Raw genomic sequence first — 19,170 nt, forward strand, 5'->3', positions numbered from 1 at the left:
ACAACCTATCTCTCAAATGTGTGTGTGACCCTTAGCGCTGGTTTAATTAGGCACAGGAGGAAGTCATTCAGTCTTTTCAGCCTTTGAGTTTTGCCAATCAATTAGATAATGGTCTATATCATATTTCTACCACCCACCTTGATTCTTTAACTTTTAATTTCCTTATCCATCAAAAATCTATCAGTCTCTTGTTTTGAAAGCTTCAGTGGAGAACCAGGCTCAAACAGTTTTTTGAGAGAGAGTTTCAGATTTCTGTTCTGCCTTTGTTGGAAGAAATGCTTGCTGAATTCACCCAATTGGCCTGACCTTAACTTTAATAATATGTCACCTTGTTGTGAAAGCACTCCACCAGAGAAGAGAGTTTCTCTTTATCTACGTTATGAAATTCTGTACCACAACCCATCTCTGTCAAATGTGTGTGTGACATGCATGCTAATACTTCAATTAGACTACCCCTGTAATCATCTATACTTGTGAGAACACTAGGCCGTCTGGTTGTTTTCTATCAATTGGGGGGGAAATCCATAATCAGAAAAAGTCCACAAGCACTTTGAGAGGATTGAATGAATTAAGGAGAGCCAGCACATACTTGGAAAAGACAGATGTTCACCAAATCTAATTGAATGTTTTGATGTAACAGAGAAGGCTAATGAAGAGAATGCAGTTTATGTTGTCGATATGGATTTTAAGTTAGTATTTAACAAGGTACCACATAAACAGCTGGTTGGCAAAATTGAGGCTTATGACATAGAAGTGTCATTGTCAACTTGAATGAAAGATTGGCTTTAGGGCAGAAAAACAAGTTGTGCTCACTACAGAATGATAGATGTGGCATCCTGCAGGCATCAGTGCTAGGGTCACTGCTTTTATTTTGCTAGATATAAATGAATTGAATTTTGAAATGCTAAGCAAAATTTCAAGGTTTGCCAATAATACAAAATCTGGAAGAATGGCAAACAGTGAGAATGAAATGAATTGCCAGTAACAAAACATTTGATAGGTGAGCAGAATGGACAGCCAAGTGGCAGGTGGAGTTTAGTATAAAAAAGTTTGAGGTGATGCATTTTGACAGAAGAGGTTGGGAGTGGCAATTTGTTTAATTGCACAATTTGAAAGAGTATGCAGGGATAGAGAGACCTGGAAATACTTATGCAGCAATCTTTGCAGGTGGCATGGCATAGAAATTAGCCAATCGTGTGGTATGTTGGGATGCATAAATGGAGGAGGCATTGAGTACAAATGCAGAAATGGTGTTGAACTTCTGTAAATCTTTGGACAGGTCACACTTCAAGTATTGCATCTAGTTCCAGTTACACTTTAGGATGCAGAGAAGATTTACCAGAGTGGATCCAGGAATTGGGACTTTTATAGTTACAAGCTTAGGTTGGAAAGGCTAGAGTTATTCTCTTTTAAAGCAAGAGAGATTGAAGGGAGATTTGATTGATGTCTACAAAATTATGACTGGCTTAAGTTCAAGCAGACAAGGAAAGAAAGCATTATACTTAGATGTTTCAAAATCAAGCTCAGCTCATTTACATTGTGTTTCTGTTATGGCCAGAATCCCTAGAAGTGTACAGAGCATCAGGACCAAATTTAGAACCATGATACTGTGATGATCTGACCGGGGCTTGTAGTTGTCTCCATTCAAGTTGAATTGATCAAAGATAGTCTCGTACCTAGAGCAGAAATTCTGTTATTTTAAATCTCAATGTAATACAATTTGCCCGTTATTTTACTAGAGCAAGTTTGATGAAGGAAAGAACCACTCAATGAACATCAGTACTTTCCACTGTCTTCATCAAATTTTTTATTTTGAAATATTTCTCCACTCCAGTTTAATAATTTAACATAGATTCTGCTTCCACTGCTATTTCTGGTGTGAGCATGAAAGTAGGTTTGTGAGATACTGTAGTATGTGACAAGTGAGTAGGAGGGTGGGATAATGAAGGCTGCAGAGAGGAAAGAGCAGAGTAGGATTAGACTGGGTGGGATATGAAAGGGTGCAGGGAGTGAGGAGGAGAGTAAGATTAGACTGGATGGGGTATGAAAGGGTGTGAGAAGAGAAGGGGGCAGTCTGGGAGTACTGTCAGGGCAATATTAAGAGATGCAGGGAATGAGGGGATAGTGGGATTATGCTAGGTGGGATCATAGACAGTATGACGAGTAAATGATAGAGCAGATTAGACAGCCTGGGATGTTAAAGATGGGATGTATGAGAAGGAGAATGGGATTAGACTGGTTGAGATATTCAAGAATATAAGGGGAGTGCGATATTAAAGCGAATGTGTAGTTAAGGAGAATGGGATTTGGTGGCTGGGATAATGCAGGATTGGCGAGGGTAAGAAGAGTAGACAGCTCCATCTGAAGAACCGGCACATTTTCAACCTCCGATGCTGCAATCCTCGTCAGGAGATATAAAGAGAATTGGAAGTTACTGTTTGCAGAATCTGTTCGAGGACAATAATGGATTTAGTTGAACATATTAACACGGTGGCTCCGTGGTTAGCACTGCTGCCTCACAGCACCAGGGACCCAGGTTCAATTCCACCTTCGGGCGACTGTCTGTGTGGAGTTTGCACATTCCCCCCGTGTCTGCATGGGTTTCCTCCAGGTACTCTGCTTTCCTCCCACGATCCAAAGATGCGCAGGTTAGGTAGATTGACCATGCCAAATTGTCCGTAGTGTTCAGGGATGTGTAGTTTAGATGGGTTTTAGGGGATAGGTCAGGGTGGGATGCTCCAAGGGTCGGTCAAGACTTGTTGGGCCGAAGGGTCTGTTTCCACACTGTAGGGATTCTATCTCTGATTCTAATTCATTTAAAACACCTGTTGAACAGGATCTTGTGGAACAATGGTAGTATCTCTATCTCTGGGCCAGTTCAAGAACCAGCTGCCCTGGAGGCATCTGTTGATAGGCGATTCAGAGACACTCCACTATCTTCTGATATCCATTACCAACCAGTAGAATCATTGACCTTTCCAACACAGAAGGATATTATTCGGCCCATCATGTTTTCACTGGTCAACAAAGATCTGACTACACGAAGCCCATATTTTCAGCTTTTGGCCCACAGCTCCAGAGGCTATGATGATGTAAGTGATTAAATACTGCTTAAATGTTTTGAGAGTTTCTGACTCAACCACCCTTTCAGATAGCGAGTTCCAAACCCCCACAACCGTATGGGTGAAAATGTTTCTCCTTAAATCTAAGCCTTCCATCTCTAAAGTTTAAATTCATGCCCCCTCGTTATTGACCCCTCGACCAATCGAAAAATCTAAGCACCGTATAGTCTTATATGCCTTTCTTACGTCCCCTCTCAACAATCAATGCTTAAAGGAAAACAACCCCAGCGTATCGTATCCAATCTTCCCTCATATCACTGATCCTGTAGCCCCGGCAACATCCTGATGAATCCTCTCTAGTGCAATCACATCCCTCCTATAATGTGGACAGATAATTGAGTTTCCACTGGAGGGAGACAGCTGAAAAGAATGAAAGGAATCCCTGAAAGAAGAAAAGTAAATTATATATTCACTTCCAAGAAACAGCTTGTCTGCTCACTCCAATCCAACTGAATTTTCTGTTTTAATACTTTTTAATGATTTTTTTTTTTGAGAGGTAAATGAAATATTTCCAGAAGCAAATGTTCTGGCCTTCCTGCGGATTCATAGGAGATGTTGACTGTACTTAGTGCAAGCATTTTGTTCAGGTTAAAAGATACATTTCTGCAGTTTAAATACTGCTGATTCTTAAAGCTACCTGTCCCAGTCAAGAATCTCACTCCTTGAAGGAGGGAAAACAAAACATTAGCCAAATTGTGCAAGGGCAGAGTTAAAACAACTTTTAAATGTAGACAGAACTGTATTCCTCCAGCACAACCCCAAGACCACCTGAAAGTTTCCACTTGAACCACATTGTACCAGCATTTGTGCAAGAACACTTCCTTTCTATATCAGTACAGGCTTCCTGCAAACATAACAAAGATATTTCTGGATACTTGTACAAGATTAATTATTTTTAAGGGAGGTTTTGGAGACAGAAATACCAACACCTTCAGCTGGATTTGACTGTCATTTGGTGCTAGTACTAAGATGCTGCCTCTCTTTTCCAGATGAAGTGTTTCTTAGACTTTAAGGCTGGCGGAGCTTTGTGTCATATTCTAGCTGCTGCTTACAAATTTAAGAGTGACCAAGGATGGTGAGTTGGTTTTCTTTGATTGTGTCACTCTTCAAATACATTTTACAGCAAGGTTTTTTCTTCAGACCTTACTGGCAAGCTGTGCTACTATAACGGTTCTATCAGGCATATAGAAAAGTGGGGTCATGGCATTGTTGAAATGTCCCTACATTGCATGTGGGTTGTCTACAGAACATTATCCCAACTATCTCATTGGATTAATACAAGCAGCTCTCATTCCCTGCAAGTTTTTCTGAACTGTCTCGGGGATTATTGATGGGGAGATGTACTATATGGAGTAATCTGGTGATGCCTGACTGATGTATTCTCCAAACATACTCCTAGCATCCATCTGATAGTTTAACTTAATTAAACTTTCTAATTTGTTTCTTAGGCGACGCTTTGATTTCCAGAACCCTTCCCGCATGGACCGCAATGTGGAAATGTTTATGACTATCGAAAAGACACTGGTTCAGGTAAGTTGAATATTACACAAAGTAAGATTTATCTTCTGCCTGAAGTGAATTGTATGTGTCTAACCTTTTTTCTTTAAAACCATTTTGAAGCATTCTTGTGTTATTTTGCAGAACAACTGTTTGTCTCGACCCAATATCTATATAAATTCAGATATTGAACCCAAGTTATTGAGTAAACTGAAAGACATCATTAAGAGACATCAGGTATGTTTGTTTGGTGATGGTTGAGTTGGAATTAGCCTGGTTGAAATATTGCAGACCAAGTCTCCAGTTTGATATTTGAAGATAAACTCTTGTTTTCCCAGCTATTTCAGAATATGACACCTTTCACTCATCTCAAATAAGCATGTGCAATCTTAGTACTAGAAAGTATGTATTTCCTGGAATCACTTTGAATTCCTCTTCACCCATTTACAATGTGACCCCATTAGGTTTTGAGACTTTTAGCTTACTTTTCTTCCTGCTATATACTGCAGTCCTATCTCATGCTACATCCTTCCTTGTTGGGAATGCTATATCCTGGTCAAATAATTGGCACAGAAGCTTCTAAGTCCTCTTGCCCATTTGAACATATAATTTTGCCTTATCTCAGCCTATTTTAGTTTAATTTATGTCCCCCATTATTACTACTCTACTGCTACTGAAAATTTCTAGGTCGCCTACAGAGCAAGGTTACCTGCAGATCTCACCTTTGATTATTCTCCAAGGTTTTGGAGTGATCTGTAGCTCGGGTTGTGGTTGTTGAAGTTGGTTGGCTCGCCGAGCTGGTTTGTTGTTCCACAGATGTTTCGTTACCGTGCTTGGTAACATCCTCAGTGCAGCCTCTGATGAAGTGTCTGTGTGTTCTCCTGCCTGGTTTTTAAACTCTGGAGTCCGTTGAGATGGATTGCCTCACTTCTAGGTTTCCTCCGTAGTCAAATGTATATGGGGTCGAGTTCAATGTGTTTATTAATAGCATGCTTCGTGGAGTGGCATGCTTCCAGGAATTCTCGTGCTTGTCTCTGCCTAGCCTGTCCCAGTCGAAGTCATGGTGCTCCTTGTCCATGTGGATTGAAATGAGTGAGTATTGGTCGTGTCTTTTTGTAGCCAGTTGATGTTCATGTACTCTTGTTATTAGTTTCCTCCCTGTTTGTCCAATGTAGTGTTTCTCGCGGTCCTTGCAGGGGATCTTGTAGGTGACATTGGTCCTGTCCACAACGGGCAGTAGGTCTTTAGTTTGGGTGAGCACTTGTCGTAGGGTTGATGTGCGCTTGTGTGCCACTCTGATTCCCCGCGGTCTTAGAAGTCTTGTGAGTTCTGACGTGTTCCTGATGAAGAGTAGTGTGATGCGTGTGTCGGGGTGTGTAGAATCTTTCTGATGCAGTTCCCATAGGCATCTCCTGACCCATTTCTTTGGATATCCATTATCCTTGAATACTTGGAAGAGGTATTCCTCCTCCTCTTGGCAACAAACCCCAAAGTTTAAAAACCAGGTGGGAAAACACACCGATGCTTCATCAGAAGCTGCACTGAGGATGTTACCAAGCACGGTAACGAAACATCTGCGGAACAACAAACCAGCTCAGCGAGCCAACCAACCTCAAATTGATTATTCTCTTATTCACTGTTACTCTGTGGGGTGGAAGTGTATTCCCAGTATGGTGACAGATGCTTGATTAACTCAGTCCAGAAAAGCTTTCCATGACCAGCCATTGCCATCCCATAGACACACCAGAGTGCAGGTTGTAATGATGGTGGGTCTACTTTCAACCACCATTATGGCATTCCAAGATCTTAGAACATAGAACATAAGAGCACAGTACAGGCCCTTCGGCCGTCAATGTTGTGCTGACCTGTCATACCAATCTCAAGCCCATCTAACCTACACTATTCCATGTACATCCATATGCTTGTCCAATGACGACTTACATGTACCTAAAGTTGGCGAATCTAATACCATTGCAGGCAAAGCGTTCCATTCCCTTACTACTCTCTGAGTAAAGAAACTACCTCTGACATCTGTCCTATATCTTTCACCCCTCAATTTAAAGCTATGCCCCCTCGTGCTCGCCATCACCATCCTAGGAAAAAGGCTCTCCCTTTCCACCCTATCTAACCCTCTGATTATTTTATATGTCTCAATTAAGTCACCTCTCAACCTTCTTCTGTCTAACGAAAACAGCCTCAAGTCCCTCAGCTTTTCCTCGTAAGACCTTCCCTCCATACCAGGCAACATCCTAGTAAATTTCCTCTGCACCCTTTCCAAAGCTTCCACATCCTTCTTATAATGCGGTGACCAGAACTGTATACAATATTCCAAGTGCGGCCGCACCAGAGTTTTGTACAGCTTCACCATAACCTCTTGGTTCCGGAACTCGATCCTTCTATTAATAAAAGCTAAAACACTGTATGCCTTCTTAACAGCCCTGTCAACGTGGGTGGCAACTTTTAAGGATCTGTGTACATGGACACCGAGATATCTCTGCTCAGCTACACTGCTAAGAATCTTACCATTAGCCCTGTACTTTGCCTTCCAGTTACTCCTACCAAAGTGCATCACCTCACACTTGTCTGCATTAAACTCCATTTGCCACCTCTCAGCCTAGCTCTGCAGCTTATGTATGTCTCTCTGCAACCTACAGCATCCTTCGTCACTATCCACAACTCCACCGACCTTAGTGTCGTCTGCAAATTTACTAACCCCTCCTCCTACGCCCTCATCCAGGTCATTTATAAAAATGACAAACAGCAGTGGACCCAACACCGACCCTTGCGGTACACCACTAGTAACTGGTCTCCAGGATGAACATTTCCCATCAATTACCACCCTCTGTCTTCTTTCAGCAAGCCAATTTCCGATCCAAACTGCTATATCTCCCACAATTCCATTCCTCCGCATTTTGTACAATAGCCTATTGTGGGGAACCTTATTGAATGCCTTGCTGAAATCCATATACACCACATCAACCGGTTTACTCTCATCTACCTGTTTGGTCACCTTCTCAAAGAACTCAATAAGGCTTGTAAGGCAAGACCTTCCCTTCACAAAACCATGCTGACTATCCCGAATCAATTTATTCTTTTCTAGATGATTATAAATCCTACCCCTTATAACCTTTTCCAACACTTTACCAACAACTGAGGTAAGGCTCACTGGTCTATAATTACCAGGGCTGTCTCTACTCCCCCTCTTGAACAGGGGAACGACTTTGCTATCCTCCAGTCATCTGGCACTATTCCTGTAGACAATGACGAGTTAAAGATCAATGCCAAAGGCTCGGCAATCTCCTCCCTGGTTTCCCAGAGGATCCGAGGATAAATCCCATCTGGCCCAGGGGACTTATCTATCTTCACCTTCTGAAGGATTTCTAATACCTTCTCCATGTGAACCTCAATCCCACCTAGTCTAGTAGCCTGTATCTCAGTATTCTCCTCGACAACATTGTTGTTTTCTGGAGTGAACACTGTTGAAAAATATTCATTTATCGCATCCCCTATCTCATCTGACTCCACACACAACTTCCCACTACTATCCTTGATTCGGCCTAGAACATAGAACAGTACAGCACAGAACAGGCCCTTCAGCCCATAATGTTGTGCCGACCATTGATCCTCATGTATGCACCCTCAAATTTCTGTGACCATATACATGTCCAGCAGTCTCTTAAATGACCCCAATGACCTTGCTTCCACAACTGCTGCTGGCAACGCATTCCATGCTCTCACAACTCTCTGCGTAAAGAACCTGCCTCTGACATCCCCTCTATACTTTCCACCAACCAGCTTAAAACTATGACCCCTCGTGCTAGCCATTTCTGCCCTGGGAAATAGTCTCTGGCTATCAACTCTATCTATGCCTCTCATTATCTCGTATACCTCAATTAGGTCCCCTCTCCTCCTCCTTTTCTCCAATGAAAAGAGACCGAGCTCAGTCAACCTCTCTTCATAAGATAAGCCCTCCAGTCCAGGCAGCATCCTGGTAAACCTCCTCTGAACCCTCTCCAAAGCATCCACATCTTTCCTATAATAGGGCGCCCAGAACTGGACGCAGTATTCCAAGTGCGGTCTAACCAAAGTTTTATAGAGCTGCAACAAGATCTCACGACTCTTAAACTCAATCCCCCTGTTAATGAAAGCCAAAACACCATATGCTTTCTTAACAACCCTGTCCACTTGGGTGGCCATTTTAAGGGATCTATGTATCTGCACACCAAGATCCCTCTGTTCCTCCACGCTGCCAAGAATCCTATCCTTAATCCTGTACTCAGCTTTCAAATTCGACCTTCCAAAATGCATCACATCGCATTTATCCAGGTTGAACTCCATCTGCCACCTCTCAGCCCATCTCTGCATCCTGTCAATGTCCCGCTGCAGCCTACAACAGCCCTCTACACTGTCAACGACACCTCCGACCTTTGTGTCATCTGCAAACTTGCTGACCCATCCTTCAATCCCCTCATCCAAGTCATTAATAAAAATTACAAACAGTAGAGGCCCAAGGACAGAGCCCTGTGGAACCCCACTCACCACTGACTTCCAGGCAGAATATTTTCCTTCTACTACCACTCGCTGTCTTCTGTTGGCCAGCCAATTCTGTATCCAAGCAGCTAAGTTCCCCTGTATCCCATTCCTCCTGACCTTCTGAATGAGCCTACCATGGGGAACCTTATCAAATGCCTTACTGAAGTGCATATACACCACATCCACAGCTCGACCCTCATCAACTTTTCTAGCCACATCCTCAAAAAACTCGATAAGGTTTGTAAGGCATGACCTACCCCTCACAAAGCCGTGTTGACTGTATTTGATCAAGCCATGCTCTTCCAGATGGTCATAAATCTTATCCCTCAGAATCCTCTCTAACACCTTGCAGACGACAGACGTGAGACTTACTGGTCTATAATTGCCGGGGATTTCCCTATTTCCTTTCTTGAAGAGAGGAATTACATTTGCCTCTCTCCAGTCCTCAGGTACGACTCCAGTGGAGAGCGAGGATGCAAAGATCTTCGCAAGTGGCGAAGCAATTGCATTTCTCGCTTCCCAAAGCAGCCGAGGACAAATCTGGTCCGGGCCTGGCGACTTGTCAATCTTAATGTTTGACAAAATTTTCAGCACATCAGCTTCCTCTATCTCTATCCATTCCAGCATGCACACCTGCTCTTCAAAGGTTTCAAAGGGCCTAATCTTACTTTCGTTATTCTTTTATTCCTTAAGTACCTATAGAAAGCCTTCGGGTTTACCCTGATCCTATCCGCCAACAACTTCTCATGTCTCCTCCTGGCTCTTCTGAGCTCTCTTTAGGTCTTTCCTGGCAAGCTTGTAGCCCTCAAGTGCCCTAACTGAGCCTTCACATCTCATCCTAACATAAGCCGCCTTCTTCCTCTTGACCAGAGATTCCACCTCCTTCGTAAACCACGGCTCCCGCACTCTACAGCTTCCTCCCTGCCTGACAGGTACATATTTATCTAGGACACACAGGAGCTTTTCCTTGAATAAGCTCCACATTTCTAATGTGCCCATCCCCTGCAGCTTCCTTCCCCATTCTATGCTCCCTAAACCTTGCCTAGTCTCATCGTAATTGCCTTTCCCCCAGCTATAACTCTTGCCCAGTGGTATACACCTATCTCTTTCCACCACTAAAGTAAACATAACAGAATTGTGATCGCTATCACCAAAGTACTCACCTACTTCCAAATCTAACACCTGGCCGGGCTCATTTGCCAGTACCAAATCTAATGTGGCTTCGCCCCTTGTTGGCCTATCTACATACTGTGTCAGGAAGCCCTCCTGCACACTCTGGACAAAAACAGACCCATCTATAGTACTCGAACTATAGTGTTTCCAGTCAATATTTGGAAAGTTGAAGTCCCCCATGACAACTACCCTGTCTCTCACTCCTATCGAGAATCATCTTTGCTATCCTTTCCTCTACATCTCTGGAACTATTCGGAGGCCTATAGAAAACTCCCAACAGGGTGACCTCTCCTTTCCTGTTTCTAACCTCCGCCCGTACTACCTCAGTTGACGAGTCCCCAAACATCCTTTCTGCAACTGTAATACTGTCCTTGACCAACAATGCCACACCTCTGTCCCTTTTACCATCTTCTCTGTTCTTACTGAAACATCTAAATCCTGGAACCTGCAACAACCATTGATCTGCCAGTGCTAATGGAACAGAGATATTGGTGAAGTTTTTTTATTTTTGTTACCTGTAAGTAATCTAGTGGATGGAAATGTTCCATATTGCTAGTAGCAGTCATAGTATCAGATCCCAAGGCTGCACTAAAAAGACTCAGTTGTGTACTGCTATTAGTTCTCCAGAGTGAGCCCATCCAATTGTTCTTTCATTCTTGTGATCATGAGCCATACTTTAGGTCAGCTTGTCTCCTGGATGATAATATACACAGGCCAGAATCCTGTAAACTTTTAATCTGACATTCCCTCGTGCTACTTGTTGTATTAGCAGTTTTCTGTGTTCTTGTTTAGATATGCCTGGCCTTATTTCACTGGAGAGCCATTTAGCCCTTTCTTTTCTCAAGTATTCTTTTTATTAAGCCATGAGTTAATTGTGAGTGCCTGTCTTTCTGTGCCTTAATTGTTAAAATGCTTTCCAACAGGGTACTGTTACTGAGGACAAGTCAAATGCTTCACATGTTGTTTACCCTATTCCCAGCAGCACTGAAGAAGGTGAGCTTTGTGGTTTTCCATTTTCTCAATCCAATATTAACAGCCTTAGTTGCTTAGTCAAGTGAGTTCACTTTGGTCACTTTTTAACTTTTATTTTCCAACTTGAGCAGATTTGTTGTTTGTAGTAGGTGTTAGTTTGGAATTTTGTTTTGTCCTGGGCCCAGCTGATTTTGGAATTTCCAATGTTCTTGAAATTATTTCCAGAATCACGAATCTTTCACTACTCAAATATGTAAAATTATCCAGGGAAAATGTTTTCCACTGGCAACAAGCATAATGATTAAAGTTGCTGAGCCTTAGGTTTGTGAAAGTTATATGACTTAGGCTCTGATTGTTGCTCTGTTTATGCTAGAGCCTGTTGTTCTTCTGCTTTTTCAGACAGACGTTCATGAAATGTTTTGAGTTATGTTCCAGTCCTGGAGGCAGTATGTGGAGTCTGGTAACTAGATATGTTTCCAGAAGACGTTACAACTCAGTTATACTTATGGTGCGACTGGTGGAGTAATGGAGCTTGATTATCAGCTCTCTCCTTTTGTCACCATTCATAATAAAAACAATATGGGCTGACTAGTTCACTTCACTACTCCAGTCATTCCAGTATTAGTTTGGAAAAGGATCCAAGTTGAACCAGTCATTGCAATGCTGTGATCAGACCAAACATTGACGTTCAGTCTGTATTCTGAAAGCTGGACAATCTTGGACTGAGTTACACATGGTTAAAAGTCCAACATCAGCAGGAGGTTGATGGCACCACAAAATAGCATTTAATACAGCAAATCCTCACTTCACATTGCAGTTGTGACTTCGTGAAAAGTGATTTCCATAGGAATCCATGTTAAGGACAGAACTACATTCCTGCAGCCATTTTTTTTGGCTTGAAAAAAATCAATGTACAGATTCAAATAATGTACTATACACATGCAGTACTGTGTATTCCTATCTGAAATAACTTTGAAAATAAAATCAATTATTAAATATAAAATAAACTTTGTGCAGTTAGCTACTTCAGGACGTTTCTCAGCAGGAAGCACCTTTAAAACATTAAGTCAAAAGAGTGTGCATCCCAAAGTATCTATATTCATAAACAAAATACCCTTTAAAATAAAGTCAACCTCCAAAATAAAGACAAAATGCAGTATATTCCTAGTTAATACAAATAAAAATTGAGGAAATTTTCTTGTAATTTTAATTAACCAGGCTCCATCTAATGGCAGAAGCTGATCAGTGCGGGCAGAGCAACTTGCACAGACATATTTACCACAAGGTGGAGTCCAAGATTTCATCATAAATTTGGAACTGCTGGCAGCAGAAAAAGCCAACACCAGAAGCATAGAGAATGAGAGTGGGGTGAAGAGGGACCGAGGCCAGGAACAGAAATTCAGGTGGAGAAGAAGTATGGCAAAAGTTCTCGCGAGCAGGCAGGCCGCATAGGAATCTAAGATAACACAGTGGGAGCTGGAGGAACGCAGCAGACCGGGCAGCATCAGAGGAGCAGGAAAGTTGATGTTTCAGGTTGGGACCCTTCTTCAGAAATGGGTCCCAACCCGAAACGTCAGCTTTCCTGCTGTTCTGATGCTGCCCGGTCTGCTGCGTTCCTCCAGCTCCACGTTGTGTTAGCTCAGACTCCCAGCACCGACAGTTCTTATTACCCCACACGGGAATCTGTAGGGAACAGTGTTGAACTGAAACAAGCACACAATGCTGAAGAAAGTCAGCAGTAATATTTCGAGTCAAGTATGACTCTTCTTTAGAACTAGTTCTGAAGCAGAGTCATACTGAACATAAAACATTAACACTCTCTTTCTCCACAGATGCTGCCAGACCCACTGACTTTCTTCAGCATTCTCTGTATTTGTTTCAGATTTCCAGCATCTACAGTATTTTGCTTTTATTTGAATGTTAAGCTGAAACTCTCATTGTTAAAACAACTATTATCCTTGTTTTATTGATGACTTTAAATGGAGGTAACCTGTCCTTAAATCTATTAAGACAAAAATATAAAACTAATAGTTAAAAATTTTTGATGTAACATCCGAACGGCATCAATATCGTGTTTAAAATGTATGTTACAGTTATACAATTGGCTCATATTACTTCTAAACAAAATAACAAAATTGATGCTTCCAGCATTCAGAAAATTATTCCTTTTCACTAGATAGGTAGGATAATACCCCAACTATAAAAAACCAACCAGATCCTCAGATCCTCCTTTTGCCTATTGTACTACCCTAACTTTGCTGTACTCTTCCCTAAATCCCTCACCGTGTTTCCTTGAATTGATCAATCCACTGTATTAGTCTTCTCCATCCTATCAGCCTGCTGCAGTATCTAGTGTTACCTATTTTTGATTGATATGTTGTAAAGATTTTATATCCTCTCCCACCTCCAACTGCCCCACTCAATCAAACAGCCTCTTTTCCCCCTATTTCCAAACACTGTTCAAAGAGAAATATATGCACTTTTCAATGCCACCAAGATGAATCACCTTGCTGCTCATAGCAATGACGCAGGCTAGCTTTAACTGTTGTTATGAGGTTGTGATTCTGGGTCCTGTATTGGTTTGTGTATCCAATGATCGGCGTGTTTGCTGGCTGCATGCAACAATCTTTATAAGTCTGCCTCAATAGTCCCAAAGTTACTGTCTGCATTTGAATCAGTAGATGTGGGTTGATTGTGATTTGCAATTCCCAAATATGTTTTTGAGGTTATCAAATTTATTCCCTAAGCACTTTGCAGCTTATGTGTGAAAAATTACCTGAATAAAGATATTACAAGTCATTTACCAACTGAATGAGGACACAAGCTAACAGTTGAGATTCATACTGTTTGGTGCAAGTTGAGGAAGATTATACATCCTCAAATTGGTATCTTCAAAAAGTGTTAGCTCTGAGGAAAGTAACTAAGGCAAAATGCAGTTTGACCATGTGAACTATATCATTTGTCAATGTTGCTCTGTTATAAGCCTTAGTTTGGTTCCACTGGCAACAAGCCAAGTTGAGAAAATGGCAGAGATGGCAGGAACTGCAGATGTTGGCACAACATCGTGGGCTGAAGGGCCTGTTCTGTGCTGTACTGTTCTATGTTCTAACAAGGTGCAGAGCTGGATGAACACAGCAGGCCGGGCAGGAAGGCTGACATTTCGGTCTAGGCCCGAAACATCAGCCTTTCTGCTTGTCTGATGCTGCTTGGCCTACTGTGTTCATCCAGCTCTGCACCTTTGTTATCTTTTGAGAAACTGGCAGGTGGGTTTAGGTCATCCGATGGAATAGAATTTTAATAATTTTATATATCAAGCTATCAGCTAATAAATTGAATTGAAAGAAATCTGCTTATTATAGAAAGTAGGTATACAGGTACAGCATATAATAAGAAAGGCAAGTGGAATCCTGGCGCTTATTGCAAAAGGACTGGATTATCGAAGTAAAGAAGTGTTGTTACAATTATATAAGGCGTTGGTGAGACCACATCTGGAATATCATGTCTAGTTTTCATCTCCTTACTTGAGGAAGGATGTGGTGGCCCTGGAAGCAGTTCAGAGGAGGTTCAACAGGATGTGATTCCCGGAATGAAAAGACTGTCATTGAATAGCTTGGCCTTGTACTCGCCGGAATTCAGAAGAATAAGGGGGAGCTGATTGAGGTGTATAAAATGCTAAAAGGGATTGATAAGGTGGACATTGAACAGCTTTCCCCCTTGTGGGACAGTCTCAAACAAGAGGTCTGAGATACAGAGTCAAAACTGAGATGAGGAGAAACTACTTCTCTCAAAGGGTTGTGAATCTATTCAACTCACTGCCCGGGAGTGTGGTGGAGGCAGAATCAATTGACAGATTCAAGAAACAAGTAGATATAATGAAAAGTGAGATAAAGGGTTTTGGGAGCAAGCAGGAAGATAGAGTTGAGACGAGGATACGACCAGCCTCCATTATGTTAAATGGCGGGGCGAGCTCAAAGGGCTGAATTGCCTCCTTCCGCTCCTAATTCCTGTGTTCATATGTTGTGACAGATTTACACAAGTTACAGCATGGCATTGAATCATGATGGAAAATATATGGTCATACCATTTATATATTTCAAATTGGTTCTTTGTGCTGCTCATAAAGTTAGTGGGAACTGTATATCATAATGTTCCTTACTAAAGGACTTAGTAAATGGAAGGATATAATTTTCAGGAGTGGGGTTTCTTGTTTTGCAACAATGATTTAAGAGCAGATAAAGAAACTGAGGCAACACACAGTTATGGGAGGAAGTGAGAAGTTTGACTCGAGTCATGAGTATTTATGGGAGAAATCAAGTGACAATTCAGCCCTGGGTACTTGATTATTAAAGAATAAGAGGAGGGATATTGTGCGTTTGCAGAATGATTAGGAGCCAAGAGTACTTCAGGTCATTTGAGAGGTAATATGTAGTTGTGGGGCTGAGTATTAAATATAGCAAATAGGTACAGGACCATTTGGCCCTTCGGGCTTGCTTGACCATGCAACTAGATTTTCGACCCAGTGTCATTTTATTTTTCCACATTCTGCCCATATCCCTTGGGACCTTTTAATGTTTAGAAATCTATTGATCTCTGTCTTTAGCATACTCAAAGCTAAGCCTACACACCTTGCCAGGGTAGAAAATTCCAAAGATTAATTAAGGAGTGAAGAAATTCCTCTTTAGCTCAATCCTAAATAGCCTGTCCATTATTCTTAGACTCTGTCCCCTAGTTCTAAAGCTTCCAGTAGGGGAAACATTATTTCTGCATCTACCTTGTTGAGTTGTTTAAGAATTGTGTAAGCTCCAGTGAGATTTCCTCTCATTTTTCTGAATACTAGATAACCTGGGCCCAGTTTCCTCAATCTCTCCTCATAGGGCAATCTCGCCATTCTGAATGTTCATCTGGTGAGTCTTCATTGTATTCCATCTAAGGGAAAGTATACTCTTCTTTCAGTATGGAGACTGTTGTGGGTTAAGTTACCACAAGCTACCTTTAATGTGGCTACTTATTAAGAAATCTCACAGATACTAAACTACTGCAACAATTATTGAAATTATTGAATATCAAAAATTGACTATCCTAACTCAAGCCAACCGTAGACACGCACAGGAATTCCTAGAGGCCTGGTTCTCTACCTGCAATGCTATGAATAAACAAGTGGAATTAGACCCCATATACAAACTTTTGCAAAAATAGAACCAGAAATGACACAAAACACCTCAACAGACTGGATCATATAAAACACTAAGCGGACTAGAACTACATGGCTTCATTGGAGGCTGCACTGATGATGTTATCTAGCATGGTGATAAAACATTTGACATGCAACCAAACAACAACCTCACAATTATTGAAATATTGTTGCATGTAGCAACTGAAATGAGAACCCTCCAGCAAGTTAAGTCTCACAATACAACTTGGTTATTGCCTGATTAATCGTGGAATTTAGATATGATTCCAAACAACAGTGTCTGTCTCTGGATGTATCTAGGGTTCGATCCTTGAGCAATGTGGTTCTTCAGAGTTCTGCTGCTGAAGGTTTCGAAAGTTGAATTCTTATGAGATTTTCTGTCTTGTTAAACTCATGGCGTGACATTATTTATGACAATTCTGAAGTCACCAATTCTGTAGCTTGCTTTCTTATCAGGTTTGAAAGCCAACTGCTCCGTCTTAGCTTCTCTGTTCCTTGTTACATTCGGTATTAGCTGTTTGTTCGAAACGCTGCATGTCCTGCTATTAACTTTTTAGAGCCTTCTGCAGGGCAGTCATTTGTCCTTATGGTATAAGGCGGCCAGTCATCAAGCAGCTGTTAAAACAGTTTCTTTATATAGCTTCAATTCCTTCCCTTCCCAGGCATGGCTAATTGGCATATTGCTTTTAATTCCTTGTCCTCTATCTCAGGAAACAATTTATTTCAGAAAAAGTTATTGCTGATTCTTTCAATCCATGAACAGTTCTTAAAGTTCTGAAGTTTATATTGTCACAAGACCAAAACAGTGTACAATAGTCTAGATACAGTTTCGCATTGCTCTACAAACTGCAGCAAATCATCTTTAAAGTGAATAACATTTCCTGTACTGCAATGAACAATATCTAGCGTTATGCCTCACTGGGGTAACAGAGTGGAAATTGGGCTCTGCTATTCCCAGAATCATCACAAAAGTCCTCAATATAACCAATTTTCAAATCTAGAATGATAGAGAAAATAGGGATCAGATTTCTGTACTTAACAAGAATCGCTATTTGTTCCAAGTAATGAGACTCTAGCTACAGATAAACAATTACAAAGTGTCAGCAAGATAATAAAATGTGAGGCTGCAAAGCGGAGGCTTGGGGACCGCTTTGCAGAACACCTCCACTCAGTTCGCAACAAACAACTGCACCTCCCAGTCGCAAACCATTTCCACTCCCCCTCCCATTCTCTAGATGACATGTCCATCATGGGCCTCCTGCAGTGCCACAATGATGCCACCCGAAGGTTGCAGGAACAGCAACTCATATTCCGCTTGGGAACCCTGCAGCCATATGGTATCAATGTGGACTTCACCAGTTTCAAAATCTCCCCTTCCCCTACTGCATCCCTAAACCAGCCCAGTTCGTCCCCTCCCCCCACTGCACCACACAACCAGCCCAGCTCTTCCCCCCCACCCACTGCATCCCAAAACCAGTCCAACCTGTCTCTGCCTCCCTAACCGGTTCTTCCTCTCACCCATCCCTTCCTCCCACCCCAAGCCGCACCCCCAGCTACCTACTAACCCCATCCCACCTCCTTGACCTGTCCGTCTTCCCTGGACTGACCTATCCCCTCCCTTCCTCCCCACCTACACTCTCTCCACCTATCTTCTTTACTCTCCATCTTTGGTCCGCCTCCCCCTCTCTCCCTATTTATTCCAGTTCCCTCTCCCCATCCCCCTCTCTGATGAAGGGTCTAGGCCCGAAACGTCAGCTTTTGTGCTCCTGAGATGCTGCTTGGCCTGCTGTGTTCATCCAGCCTCACATTTTATTATCTTGGAATTCTCCAGCATCTGCAGTTCCCATTATCTCTGATACAAAGTGTCAGCATATGACTCTACTAATTAAAACGCGAATTATCTGATAAACTTTCTTTATGTGCACACAGATTACAGAAACGCAAGAAATAGAGTTGAACATCACAAGAACAGACCTTTCATCCCACTAAGCTTGACCAATACATGACACCTTTCTAAACTAAAAATGTTTTGTTTCTATGCAGTCTGTATCCCTCTAATCAGTTTTGATATAATTCAATTTAAATTGAGTTTTGAAGAAAGGTCAGACTGGCATAAGGAGGGAGGAAGTGTTGGGTATCTGAAATGGCATTAAGGTGGACAAGTCCCCAGGTCCAGATGGGATCTATCCCAGGTTGTTGAGGGAAGCAAGAGAGGAAATAGCCGGGGCCTTAACAGATATCTTTGCAGCATCCTTAACGCGGCTGAGGTCCTAGAGGACTGGAGAATTGCTAACGTTGTCCCCTTGTTTAAGAAGAGTAGCAGGGATAATCCATGTAATTATCGACCACTGAGCCTGACGTCGGTGGTAGGGAAGCTGCTGGAAAAGAAACTGAGGGATAGGATCTATTCCCATTTGGAAGAAAATGGGCTTATCAGTGATAGACAACATGGTTTTGTGCAGGGAAGGCCATGTCTGACCAACTTAATAGAATTCTTTGAGGACGTGACACAGTTGATGAGGGAAAGGCTGTAGATTTCATATACATGGACTTCAGTAAGACGTTTGATAAGGTTGCCAATGGCAGGCTGATGGAGAAAGTGAAGTCGCATGGGATCCAGGGTGTGTTAGCTAGATGGATTAAAAAAAAACTGGCTAGGCAACAGGAGACAGAAAGTAGTAG

The 19,170-nt window shown here is 42.0% G+C and overlaps 1 protein-coding gene across 7 annotated transcripts in view; it reads left to right on the top strand.

The window, feature by feature from the left end:
* Nucleotides 1-19,170, top strand: part of LOC125448180 (SWI/SNF complex subunit SMARCC2) — a 171,329-nt gene that overhangs the window by 20,378 nt on the left and 131,781 nt on the right. For all 7 annotated transcript variants that reach the window (XM_059643444.1, XM_048523272.2, XM_048523275.2 and 4 more), the window contains exons 3-6: nt 4,112-4,197; nt 4,571-4,652; nt 4,764-4,856; nt 11,249-11,318. In XM_059643444.1, the coding sequence (XP_059499427.1) occupies nt 4,112-4,197; nt 4,571-4,652; nt 4,764-4,856; nt 11,249-11,318 (331 nt within the window). The remainder of the gene's footprint in view (nt 1-4,111; nt 4,198-4,570; nt 4,653-4,763; nt 4,857-11,248; nt 11,319-19,170) is intronic.

Source organism: Stegostoma tigrinum, chromosome X, assembly GCF_030684315.1.
Source record: "Stegostoma tigrinum isolate sSteTig4 chromosome X, sSteTig4.hap1, whole genome shotgun sequence".
Lineage (NCBI taxonomy): Eukaryota > Metazoa > Chordata > Chondrichthyes > Orectolobiformes > Stegostomatidae > Stegostoma > Stegostoma tigrinum.